The sequence below is a fragment of the Orbicella franksi genome, chromosome 3, assembly GCF_964199315.1.
Source record: "Orbicella franksi chromosome 3, jaOrbFran1.1, whole genome shotgun sequence".
NCBI classification, from domain to species: Eukaryota; Metazoa; Cnidaria; class Anthozoa; order Scleractinia; family Merulinidae; genus Orbicella; species Orbicella franksi.
Window position 1 is genome coordinate 23,464,156 of NC_138147.1, and position 13,345 is coordinate 23,477,500.

The 13,345-nt window shown below is 37.4% G+C and overlaps 2 protein-coding genes, 1 long non-coding RNA gene and 1 pseudogene across 3 annotated transcripts in view; 3 read left to right on the top strand and 1 right to left on the bottom strand.

Moving 5' to 3' along the window:
* Nucleotides 1–285: 285 nt before the first annotated feature.
* LOC145481703 (uncharacterized) lies at nucleotides 286–3,797 on the top strand. The gene is made up of 3 exons (XR_014048672.1): nucleotides 286–548; nucleotides 2,005–2,119; nucleotides 2,398–3,797. It is a non-coding gene; the product is annotated as an uncharacterized LOC145481703 (long non-coding RNA).
* A 17-nt stretch (nucleotides 3,798–3,814) lies between these two features.
* LOC145481704 (uncharacterized) lies at nucleotides 3,815–6,702 on the bottom strand. The gene is made up of 2 exons (XM_081460229.1): nucleotides 5,651–6,702; nucleotides 3,815–5,539 (listed from the first exon to the last, which is right to left on the bottom strand). The coding sequence occupies exons 1-2, from the start codon at nucleotides 5,739–5,741 to the stop codon at nucleotides 5,295–5,297; spliced, it is 336 nt and encodes a 111-aa protein (XP_081316355.1). The 5' UTR covers nucleotides 5,742–6,702; the 3' UTR covers nucleotides 3,815–5,294.
* Nucleotides 6,703–9,402: 2,700 nt separating this feature from the next.
* Nucleotides 9,403–13,345, top strand: part of LOC145482739 (uncharacterized) — an 11,619-nt gene continuing 7,676 nt past the window's right edge. Inside the window, exons 1-2 of the mRNA XM_081461379.1 lie at nucleotides 9,403–9,541; nucleotides 9,672–9,752. Coding sequence (XP_081317505.1) covers nucleotides 9,437–9,541; nucleotides 9,672–9,752 — 186 coding nt within the window. The 5' untranslated portion in view covers nucleotides 9,403–9,436. The remainder of the gene's footprint in view (nucleotides 9,542–9,671; nucleotides 9,753–13,345) is intronic.
* The window catches only part of LOC145480450 (uncharacterized), a 1,203-nt pseudogene continuing 883 nt past the window's right edge, over nucleotides 13,026–13,345 (top strand).

A 13,345-nucleotide genomic window follows, 5' to 3' on the forward strand; every position in this document is an offset into this window, starting at 1 on the left:
CTACTTTTGTTAGTGCGCACACGTTATGCGCATCACGCAAGCCATGATTTAGCTTCACGCGCGCGCTGGGGCTGACATTGATGCAATCAACTACGCTATCACTTATACGACTAAAATGAAAGCAAAATTTTCCTACTGTGACCAAATCAAGTTTTATGAACCTGTACTTAAACCAGGAACACCAGAATAGCAGCATATCGTTAACCACTAACTGTTTGCGTCTTCCAGCTGAAAACCTAGCTGTTGTCTGTCGAAAATTATACTGAAATCCAACTGTACACGACAGAGCTGAAAAACGACTGCGCATGCGTAGGGTTTTGGCGGGTGAGTCGACGAGTGGTGGCATTTTCGATCGTTTGATCACCGTAAAGTCTTGGCGCCATTCGATGTTAATTTTTTGGACTAATATCATCCGAGAAAAATGGAGAAGATGGAACTTTCAATGTCATTTCAGTCAAGCAGATGTTCCTGATATCCTGAACATATTTCTGGCTATATTGACGGTCTAAACACAGCAAATTCTAGCAGACATCGGTCGCAGCGCCATGGTGAGTAGTGACCGCTTTACGCTTGTTAAGTTTATTTTGGATACCACTTACAGGTTAAAAAAGTGTAAATTTCAACTCCCTTGTTGTCAATACATCTATTTAAAGGTGTTTGCACTTTACAAATAATTATATATAGATGTAACCGACCCGCAAGGATAAACCTGCCACGTAAGCTCGCATTTGAGCACATCAGCTTACATTTGTACTTGAGCACTCGTTGCATGTTTTTGGACCTCACAGGAACAAACTGTAAAGGAAATGATTCCCTTCTTCATGTTGAAATATTTATGTATTTACCCTGCCACTCAACATTCCTGGAGATATGACAGAAAAATTAATGGAACGCTGAGTATTCTTACTTGTGAAATTGAACAGAGAATTTGGAAAGGTAAAAAAATATCTGCTCTCATGGGCTGACCTTGACTTTGCTGATTTAAGCTTATATTTCGCTAATGACGAGTCTATAAAGGCTTACTTTCTGGAGACAGTAGTCGGAGTTCAAATTCAGTTTGGTGCATATTTCTACAGATACCTTTCCTTATTTATCTCCCCATCAATTTCGTAAGAAAAAAAATGAATAAAATAAAAACGAAAAGTTTATAGATGTAAACCACACTTTCTCTTTGATTTCTGCGTATGCCCTGGCCAAAATGTCGTGAAACGCGATGCTGGGGGAAAGAAAGGCATACTATCCTGTTGTAACTGCTATTTGAGTAGATTGCAGCTAATTTGGCTCATATCCAGCCTGAAAATGTCCAAACTGTCCAAAAAATGCTTTTTTGACAAAAAGCTTCGAGAGTTAATGGGTTAAAAAGTAGTTTAAATGGTGGAATTTAAGAAGCTAGGAAAATATATGCTAAGAATGCTAAAAAGCTGGGAAAAGTTTAGTGAGGTGTTAGTGAAACTTAACATTAGTGACTGTACCAAGAGTGAACTGAAAATTGTTGACTTGCTTGAACCAAGACAGTAATTCGAAGGAGTACTGCCATTCTGCAAAAGCTACATAAGCTCCACTGTTCCCATGTAAGTGGCTGTCTAAGAGGAAAACACCTTGTGTGGTTGGAATGAAGACGACAGTATTGGAATTTAAAATAAAAATAGATGTTGTTTTGCCGTGCGTTAAAGCAGTTCTCCAGTGAAAAGGTAAATTAGCTGCGGGACTTGCTTCAGGGATAATGCTAACAGGCATTTCAGGTCCTACAGTGGTGCCACCAATTACATTGTTTAATACAGTAGATGACTGTAGAGCTTGTAAAACACCAAATGTTTGAGGAATGTTTTGTGTCACTGAGTCATAGATGCTGTTACCCACTAAAATCCCTTGCACAATTAGCTGGTACACCCATGTCTGGCTCAGTGGACTGTTGAGCAGAGGAATATGAACATTTTCTGAAAAGAACATTTTGCTAAACAAAAGTGCAATAAAAGTACAGGCATTGCTTCCTTTTCTTCCTAGAATTGTGGACTGTGAAATACTGCTTGGGAATGACCAGAAAGTGACATTGCCATGATGGTTCGGAGGGATGATAATGAGTGTTAGAACTTGAGAAGAGCTGTTAGAGGGAGACGAGGTATTTGTAGCGGAAAGTTGATTTCTGGATGAATGATTGGCCCGGGATGGAAGAGGGATAGTTGCATAAGTATCCAGGATGTTTTTAACCTTTTGAGACCATTCTGGTGAGGTGTAGAAAAGTTCAGCGTCGGATATGTTCAAGCCTGTAAGTGGTGTATTATTGCTTTCATCTTCATGCAGTTCATCATCATCATCATTTTCCCTTTCATTAGCATTTTTAGACGACAAAAGCCCATTGTTGAAGGTGTTTGCTAACTTTTGAACTTTTTTCTTCAGTGGTTCAGCACAGATTGGACAGCAGTGATTTGAAGGCAAGCAAGCTTGGTGAAAGCAGTGGAAGCAGGCCAGTCTAACAACGGTATCTGTTTCTCTTGTGCAAGTTGGAAAATCACAATAAATATCTGGGTGAGGTTGTTGGCCTGGCTCTACATCATCGAGATTATAACTTAGTGGAAAACACTTGGTGTCTACTGTGGTTTCAAACGTTGGGAGATGGTACTGTGGCTTCCCTTTTGGTCTTCCATTATTTGCAACTGGGCGTTCAACCTGAGTCAAAAATTAAATTATGTGCATGTCAGTAGTACATGTACATTTATTATGAGGAAAACATGATGTTAGTAATTTTGTTTGTTTGTTTTTCCATTTTTTAAGTCAGAGATGTTAACAGTATTCATTAATTATATTTGTTTATTTTAATATTCATTCTATTGTTTGGTACATTTTATATCTATGTCTGCATATCCTTATCCTACATATCTAAGAATCATATAAAGAAGCCTAAACCATGCATTTTACTTAAACTGTCTTAACGCACCTCAGGAATTTGACAATGCTTTAGAAATGTGGAAAATGCTTGCTTGCAGCTTGTGTTTTTCAATTTTTCTTGCATCATCAAATTCTTGTATTGTTTTATGATGGTATAATAAATGGTTTAGACTTCTGTATTTATTAATTTTATGACTTTTTTTTATTTTCAGGATTGTTACCTGGTATGATTTGTGGCAGTTCTGTGAAATGCTCTTAAACAGATCAAGAAGAAATTCTGCACTTTTCCCTGCAATAAGCCACAAGTTGGATTCACTCTGCTGACCACGGTGGTACTGTGGAACAAAGGACTGGACAAATTCACTAAGAAACCCTGATGATGCTAGTGATTTAGCAGTATCTTCAATGCTTTTTGCATCTTCAAACTTTTCAGTGTTTCTTCTTAGAACAGAATGCCAGACTTCTACCTTTTTTTCAGTTATCAACTTGAGAATACTGGCCTTTTTAGACCAGTATGCTGGAAGATATTTACACTGATATGCACAGTCACTCAAAAATGACAAGGTTGATTTGTTATAATGCTTCCTTCTCCAGCAGATGAAAATAATTGCCAACTGTGCCATGACCATCTCATATAGCTTTAGATTGCCACTTCTGAAAATGTTGTACTGATAAAAGATGATAGGCACAACATGTTCAAGTAAGTGCAAAATTGTCACAAATTCATGTTGCTTGCAGTTTGCAAACTTTTCCAGAACTTTTGCTCTTACAAGTTGCCAACCCACTAATGCAGCAGTCACACATAGTGATGTTTTAAAGGGTTTTGGTTTAGATGCCAAAGTGCCTCCAAAGACACTTGAAAACAGTTTATCAAAAAAAAATTTGAAATTTGAAACAACATCTTCATAGGCATTGAGGTACACATGAAATGGCCCTTGCTCTGGTATTATTCCAATGCTGGGATTCCATCCACTTGCTATTAGCTTTTTGGGATAGTACCATCCTGGCCAATCAGCAGGTAGTGGCAGAACATACTTCTTGCTGTACAGCTGAAGTTCAGGGTATTTATTAAGTACACGCTCTAGGGTTGTTTTGTAGTTGTCCATGCTTTTTAGATCTTGTTCGAACTCATCAATCAACATACATGTCTCCAGTGTCTCGAGGTCTTGTGTCGTTGGATCGGAGTACACCCTGAATAACAAATAAAAATGTTGTTGTTGCTGGCATTTCTATAACTATTGTTATTCTTGAAATGCCGATTTCCAATAATTTTTGGTTTATTAAAATTGCTGTACGCTGATGATATTCACTCTTGATATTTATAACAGGTCACTTTATATTCACAAACAGGCCACTGTTTATAAACATTATAAATTATACTAGCCTTAGTTCTCGCAGTGCTGCCTGTAGTCTCCCTGGGTCAATGCTTTGCATATTTTGTGGTAGCTGGTCCAAAAACTGGTTTTGCATATTTATTAAGGCATTTGTTAGTATTTCCAGGACAGATGGGACATGTATTCCACCAAGGCAGGTCTTCTGTTGGCCATTTACATTGATCACTACTTGTCTGTGTAAGGATGATGATGGGCGGGGTACTGCACTGACTGTGGGATGCACATCTGTTATACAGGATGCCATGTGTACAACATTTGTCCTAACAAGTTGTGCTGGTGTATGAAATGAGTGAATGTTGTGGAAGTCATCAACCATTAAGACCATGAAGCATGTCAGCTGATGGGAAAGACAGAGTGTAAAAACCATAATTAAGTAGTTAATAGAGTGGTTTTCAATTGAGTGACTTAAACCAGAACCAAACTACGGTTTGACAGTGGCTGACTTCAGTAATGTAGTCTATTATTATTAGACTACATTACTGTACTCAGCTGATTTCAAACCGTAGTAAACGCAAAACCAAAACCAAATTAATATTGTCTGATTACTTTCCACACTCAATTGAAAACTGCTCTATTAATTTTAATATATTATTCTAGACAAAGACAAGAAAGAAAATTGATTAGCCAAAATGGCTTTTTTTTTTTTTTCAATAATATTTTTTGGTAGTGTGCATGAAGCCATTTGTTGATTAGAATTACTTATTTATTTGCAGACTGACCTCATTTACTCTCTTCAACTGTTGTGATATGTAGTTGGTATGATCTTTAGCAAGGTCTGCTTTTAACTGCTGCACGTTCCTAGGCGTGGTGCTGTATCCTAAAATCTGACCAGCAGATAGGCCTTGCAAGGACATGCCACAACTAGCTGCGTATAAGCCACTGTCCTTTTGCAGTGTAGATGTTTTTTGTGACCTGTCATGTAGGTAAAAGTAATTTGCTTCCATTGTTACAACCCCTATGAACAATGAATGAAAAACAATTTTCTTACGGGTAGCTCACTTCATTTAAAGTTTGTTACCTAAAATAGGCCATTATGTGGAGTAGGGACACCACTCTCTGCTCTTGCATCTCTCTCCTTCTATTGGACAAGCTTTTCCTACCACTTAAACAGTTAAGGATGTCCTCAAAGAGTCCAGGGCTATTTTTGTCTGTAAACTGTTTCATTGCCTCTGGATTGTAAATTTTCTGGTCTGGGGTGGTTATTTGATGTCTGTACAGGGCCTTTTGAAATGCTTCCAACTTCTTTTCAATTGTTGACTCTGTAATAGAAAAATCAACCATGACAAAAATTAAAATATTTTTGTGAGAAGTATAGAGTTTTTGTTATGATGCTAAATTTAATTCAAGCAGCTTCAAAACAGTAAAAACACCTTTTATCTCTGCGAGCTGTTGTGTTGCCACATGAAGCTGTGTTTGCAAGGTGCAGCACTTTTTTGTCTCCTTTCTGAGCAACAAATCCATTTCCTCCAGTGACTTCTAGGAGGAATGCAACAAGAGGTTTGTTATTTCGAACTGATTTTACATAGCTGGCATCAAATATGATACAAAATTATGAGAAGTACCTGTTTTGGCATGGGTGAGGTGTGATGGAATGTCACATCAGTACTTTTTCTCTGAAATCATCAAAAGGAACTTATTTGTACCGGTTTTACATTTGCATGTCACAAGAAACTCGGAAATATGTGCCACTCATTTTAAAGGGCGTTCTTATTGTAACCTCCCAGTAACCATACCTTTCGTGGAGGGCTGTAATCTTGTTCATCTTTAAACAATTGGTCTGCATTTTTCCTACAACTGGAACACCATCGCACACCAGGACGGTAACCACTCGTAGTACGTCCGATGCGGTCAAACAATTCATAAAACCTCGCTGGTATGTTGGCTGAAATATCAGTTGAGTGCACAGGAAGTGGACATGCACAAAAACCATGTGCTTCGCGGTTTATTCTGGTCCAGTGTCGAGTACATGCCCAGCTGTTCGTAGTGCCACCGACATACCTTGCTATTGCAGCATTGAACCTCCGCATTTTCCCTTTGCATTCCTCGCCTTTTCTGGTTTTTCTGTGGTACCAACAGGTCCGCTCACCGGAAGTTTCCGTGAACATTAAACTCATTAACATAATCTGCAACACGAGCCGCATTTTCGCGGCACGAACTCCGACTTCGCGGCAAAATTTCGATGAGTGTTCAAGGATGGAAGTGTGGTGTTCAGGAGATATGTTTTAGAACTAATATCGACCGGTCTTAAAGGAAAGTTTCAAGCTTAACCTTTTTACTTACTCCTTAGCCCAAGCGAAAACTCTCAGCGCTCTTAAATTTTTCAAAAATGCCGCCATTTTACGTATACGTTGCTATGGTTTTATGTTGTCTTTCCCAGTTTCTCGGCGCGCGCGAGTGAGCATGCGCAGTCGTTTTTCAGCTCTGTCACTGTACACATGTACCTGCAGATGGCGTAGTGCGCGCGCAAAACAAGTGCGAGATACGCAAATGTCTTACTTACTGGGGAGGTGACAGGAAAAAATGTAACGGGCACCGTAAAAGTTTTCAAAGAAGATCAATAACTTTAAAAAACCCGTGGTTACCCCTACATTTTATGTTATGAAATGGAAGTGGCAAGTCTATTCAACACGTCATTAGTTTCTGGTTGTGAGCAAAAGGTATTTAGACTGTATTTTAGCTGAACCAGAGGAAGGCTGTCAGATACGTTAAAAGCGCTTTTGCAACGATTTTGTTATTAAAAACATATAAAAAATGTTTTTTTTTTTTTTGTGACCATTTGCCATGTAGTTTAAAGATCTTTTTAAATGTGTTTGCTTTTCTGCATGTAAAGGCGAATTCTATGGAAATCTGTGAAGAAATATCCTTTCCTTCTTTTTTCAGGAAAATGCTGATGTCAGCATTTTTGTTGAGATTCAAGGCTAATTATCTCGAAAAAATGCGTGGCTATCCCCATATTTATTTGTGGATTCCAATGGCAATTGCAAAGATCTACTTTTTCCATGTGGTCTTAACCTGGCGCAAAAACCTTTGCAATTAGTAGGCACCGTCCTTAATGCATGAAAATAACTATCATAACACGACTGACTGAGATAATAGTATCGTGCACTAATCCAGCAACACGGAGATGTTTGTAAGTGTGATCAGAAGTACCTTCTTGTGTTGCGCCCTGATGTCTCAAATTAGCCAGGCTTTACCTCTGTCAACCTCTGTCGACCTTAAGAGGCAACAGCGGTATGAACTTAATTTCGCCTACGCAAAAGAACCACTTCCCTGAAGGAAAAAAAAAACCACTAAATATCAATTTAAATTCTTCAAAATTATTTCTTGCTCATTTGCGGCTTTGAAGAAAAGGTCTTCTAATATCCCGTCACTAAGGTCTCGTCTACACGCTGGAGAAATTTGAAAACGCACTAATCCGTCTCGAAAACGATCTTCAAACCAGAGGAATTTGAAACGTCGGCTTTGCGTTTTAGTGTGTACTGAAAACATTTTGAGAACGGAACTTTTCGATAACGATGAAGTCACGATATATATAATCACTGATTTGATTTCCCTGAGCCAGTTTTCCTCAGACATAGATCCAAAATGAACCGTGATTGTTGCGTTTTCGAATTTCTCCGGTGCAGGGTGGACCGAAAACATTTGATGAGTTTTCAGAGCGAGGCCACGTTTTTAAATACCTCGGGCGTAGTGTGGACGGGGCCTAATTAGCAATATATAGAATATGTTCCGTATAGAAAGTCTGCACGAACGTTAAAATTTGAAATGCACTGGCCAGGAGCCAAAGCCCGGGGGGAGGGGGTTACACCCGGAAAAATTGGGTGGGGGTGTGCGGCCCACTTCCCAAAACCGAAATCGACCGACCGAAATCTGCGATATTGCCTACCCTATTTATGACCTGACCATAAATTCGAAACCCTATTTATGACCTGACCCTTAAATCAAATCGCTGTTTCAGACCTGCGTTACAATTAGTTCCCTAGTTCAGACCAATGTTAAATTACCGTAAACATAATTTGTGAAGGGCTTTTGTTGATTATCTTTTCGATAATGACGAAAAAGTGGCTTCTTCTTAAAAACATACCCATATCAAGGCGAGAGTGCAAAAACCATACCCTATTTATGACCAAAATGGCCAAAATCAGCTAAAATCAATACCCTATTGAGGACCAAAACGGCTGAAAAACCATACCCTTTGGGGCCGCACATACCTATATAGCCCATATCAGGGAGCACTCCCGCCGGGAGCTAGAGTCAGTGACAGAAAAAATAATGACTCCTAAAGCTGAATAAAAAATAAGCATATAAAAAGAGAATATTTTCACTCGATCAGTTTCAAGGAAAATCTCATCTCTTTGTGAAAGAGACAATGAACCAAGACTTGACTTCTTCTTTCTTCACTTCATTTCGAGATCTCAGCGTCACATATTACACGTCCTAACGAGCTGAAGTTTAAATTGTCTGTTATTCGTCTTATTAAAAACTTGCTAGTTTAGAATTTGCTGAGGGATAAAGTTTCTTACACCGACACGTATCAAATAAACTTCCCGTCTGGCATGGAGCCATTTAGTTTTTCTTCCTGTGTGCCTTGGACACTTGTCTTGTTGTTATATCGCACAAGTTAGGGCCAGAGCTAGAGTCTAAAAATACAATAGTTCACATGGCTCAATAAAAAATATAAGGATACTTTATATGAATATAATACTGGAGAGTATTCTCGCAAAGAAACTGCCAAGAAAAATCTCTAATCTTCGTGATTGGGATAAACCCAGACTTGTCTTTTTCTTTCTTTACATTATTCGAAAAGCTCGGTGTTATATATTCCACATCCTATCGGGCTGAAGTTTAATATTTTTTGTGTTCGGAGGTTGGGAAGAAAACATATTTGTTTCCTGGGTGCTGAAATACGTCTGTTTGAGACACGCAGGGATCACTAATTTAATTTCACATTTAGCTGAAACAGCCGGAGTATTGGTCTTATCAATGAAAATGTGATTATGTGACGATAAAGTTTCTTACACAGTGACACGTCTCAACACGGAATAAGCTTGTTCCATATACTCTTCCAGTCTGGCTAACACTCAGCCATTAAATAGTCTGTGTTCTCCGTGTCCACCTCTCAAACTTGTCTTGTCCTTAGAACGAACAAACGAATCATGGCGATGTTTGGAAGTTTCATCAAAATCTCTTTCGTGTGTTTTGCCCTGATATCTCAGTTGAGCCAAGCTTCACCTCTGCCTGGCATAGAAGACAAAATCAAGGTATGAACTTTCTTTTCTGCAAGAGGAGAAATATACAAATCTTAGACTTGATGGTGTTACGGGTGAATATCTTTAAAGTGAACTTTGGTAGTAAACCCTTCATTTTATCTTCATGTCTAACCTTTCGCAGAGTGAGACCGAGGCTGCAAAAGAGACAGCTCTGAACGATGCCAAAGCTGCTGACAGAATGGTCTTCAATAAGGAAACTAAGGTATAAGTGCCGCAAAAACATTTTTGACCCTTAACTGGTTTCTATAAAATAACCAATCTTTATTTTCTATTGTATTGTTTTCTTGGAGACTCTAAATCAGTTGTGAAGTTTTAAACAGAGCCTTTGATTAACACAAATTTATTTCGGGTTCTTCTTTTATGATTCAAGTCTGTCGCTTAATATCAAATTATGTGATTTCCCTTTGTTTCCATAAGCCTCAGAGCAATGTTAGAATCTAATATATCAAAATTGGCTTGTTCTGGAAAATACAATCCCTTAAATACTTCCTCAACTGATACATTTAATTTGATTAGAAAATCCTAGTATAAATCTTTTGCGGAGCTTAAAATAATGTCCAAGCATATCTTATAATCAGTAATATCTACGATAAGCTTTTCGCAGTGTACTATGAATTAAAAAAAGGGTAAACTGTAGAAGAAAAAAAAAAAACACCAAAACGAAGTTTAAAATAAGAGAATGCCAAAGGCATACATACTGTAAAAAACTTTTCACTTCATATAAATCCAGACAAATTTAGTGAAGAACATGAAAATATCAAACAAACTTAAAAGAATGATTAGTGAAGTGATAAATAAGCAACTGAGCTCAAAAAGGTGTCTGCCAAAGCTACTTTGCCAGAACAATGACGGGATAACAGATCCTGTTCGAGTAGCTGCAAATTTTGATAACTTCTTCATAAATGTTTGTCCAAAGTTAGCCAAAAATAACCAGAAACAGCAACCCCATTTAAAAGGGAACATGGATAAGAGTTTTTTATCATGCCAGTGACAGAAAATGAAGTAGAAAAAGAATTGGTGAAACAGAATCCACATACATTGTAAAAGCTCCAGATTTGATGCGGTATATGTACCAAAGTTGTATGTTAAATAGCACCGTTAATTGAACAGCCTTTACATGTCATTTATGAGAAGTCCTTGTAGATGGGCATATAATTCCAGAGAAGTCAAACGTTTTTCTGACTTGTTACTGCAATATACCAAAGTGAAGATGAAATGTCATTCTCAAATTACAGGGTCATTACAGAGGGGTAGCTGTCAAACATGTTTCTCTAGGATATTGCAAAAACTCATGTGTAAACGACTTATCAGCTTCATAGAAAAACATAGGATGCTATATCAGTAATGGCCTATGTAGATTCCATAAGATTCACTCCTGTGAAATTGCACTAATTTACATGTATCTCACGACAAAATTTACAGAAGCAATAAAAATATAATGAATATAGTGTTGGAATTGTTCTTGAACTGGTGACAGCTTTTGACACTGTAGAACATTTAATAGGTATTCCAGTTGAATGCCATGGTTTAAAAACTACATTTTTATAAAAAGAAGTCAGATTGTGAACTACAATAACATATTATCACACAAATATACAATCCTATATACATGTAGTATATGGAGTACCTGAAGAAATCAGTCTTAAAACCACTTCTCTTTCTGTTATGTATCAAAATAACATCTACAAGTGCTCTAACATGTTATCATAATCAGTTAAATTTTATTCTTTCTAGTGACAACACTAATATATTCTACTCACACAGCAATATTCAAACTTTGTCAAAAACTATGAAATCTGAAGATCTGAAAAAAATTGCAAATGGTTGAAAGGTAGCACACTATTTCTCTATAGTAATAAAGCAAAACTGTATTATTAATCAAAAAATAAATATTAAGTTAGATTACTCAACTTTCAAGTAAATTCAGCGAGTGTCTTAGATATTCAGATTGACTCAAATGTGAATTGAAAACCCTCTTTTATTTCTATTTTATGGCTCAAGCCATGTTTGTTACAAAATTGGCAAAACTATCAGTATACTTTGCATAGCAAGAAATTATTTACCTAGAGATGTCATGCAACATATACTTTTCTAGCTGTATATATTATTTACTGATACATCTGTAACTTAATTATTATGGCAACATTGCATGAGTAAATATGTCCCCATCAAGATATTACAACCATTAACGAAATTACAAATTAAAACAGATCATGAGGAGAAACAGTTTCTCAAGAAATGCAGATCATAAAGTCCCTTATTCAAAGAATTACCAATTTCACTGTCAATCAATTACTTTGTTTATGTTCCACTTCTTTAATATAATCTTAGCACCACCTTGTAATGAATTCTTTCAATTGAATAAGGAGGTTCATAACTACAACTGAACACAAAGTCATCTAGTACATACATCCACAAGACCAAAATACGCACTATTAACAAAAAGTCCATTTAGTACAGGGGAAATGTGATATGGAATTTTTTGACTTCCCTAATTCGATCAAAGTAGTTAGAAAAAAAGAAAGCTTAGGTAACAACATCAATAATTATCACTTTAATTAATAAACAAAGGCATCGTTATTACAATCATTGAATATGAATTAAATGAGCGACTCTGAATGGAAAGTGTGAAGTCAGCAAGCTTCACTTAACTATAAATAGGTGAAACCCGTAAAGGTCGTGGTCATGAAAAATAGTGACTTGGATATAAGCGTTCTCCAATTGCTGTTCATCTGTTAAGAATGCAAAAGTCAGACGAAATGTGTATTATTATAAATAACACCAAAGCAATTCCTCCAGAAGACAATGCTAATTTAATAAGAGATACATTCAGTCAACTAGCAATATTTTCATAACTTAGACGAGAAAGCCCATTTTAAACTTGTCCAGTGTTCCGTAACGTGGTTTTGATTTACATGTATTCAGGAAAACCTTTGATTCAGACGTTCTTGCAACCCGAAGGACGATATCATTGCTTCTGAGTCATTATTACCTTCTCAGTAACCATCGAGCAAGTCTTGATGCTTATTCCTTACCATTTCGAACTCTTTAAACATGTGTTTTGGTTCTAAGTAAAGAATTTTGCCGTCTAGAGGAAAACCACAACATACGACGCCTTGTTTGTTTTGGCTGCTGCGATACAAAAATTAAACTTTCACCACCCCATAGAATGTGGACCTCAGTGTGTAAAGGACCAAAACACAAATCTCTCAGGAGTGGGACAGAGGCAATTTCTTAATATTTTCAAATGGCCACCACTTGCCTCACCTACCCTGAAAGGGAGTTCAGTGTTCTAGTATGTCGTCATGTTGTGTCCAGCTGACGAAAATAGGCCGGGTGATCTGTGACGTCATTGCGGGGGCCTGGGGAAGAAATTTTAAGAGAAACTCTGCGTTGTTGAATGCTTTGACAGCGACATCCAACATTTAAAGTACTGACGCATTGTTTTTATTATGGCTTTTTATTATTTGTTTGGATGTCTTGTCGAGCTAAGGAAAATGTGCCTAACGCCGAGTCAGTAATTCGTCTTTGCCCATTTCAAAACTTTGGTAAATTTTACAAAAACAGAAAGAGTTTAAACGGACATTTTCTTCTTTGTCCGGAGCACAAACCGGGTTGCTTGCCAACCTCCTGGAAACGGGTTTCATGAATACAATGCGCAGAAAAATTTCTAAACGACGAGAGAAATCCTTATTGAAGGAAGCAAAGGGTCAGCGAGCTGCTGAACTGTCTGAACGATGAATAACATGTGGATTTAGTTTTACCGAGGATTGCCAAAATTGTGTCACCCGTCGA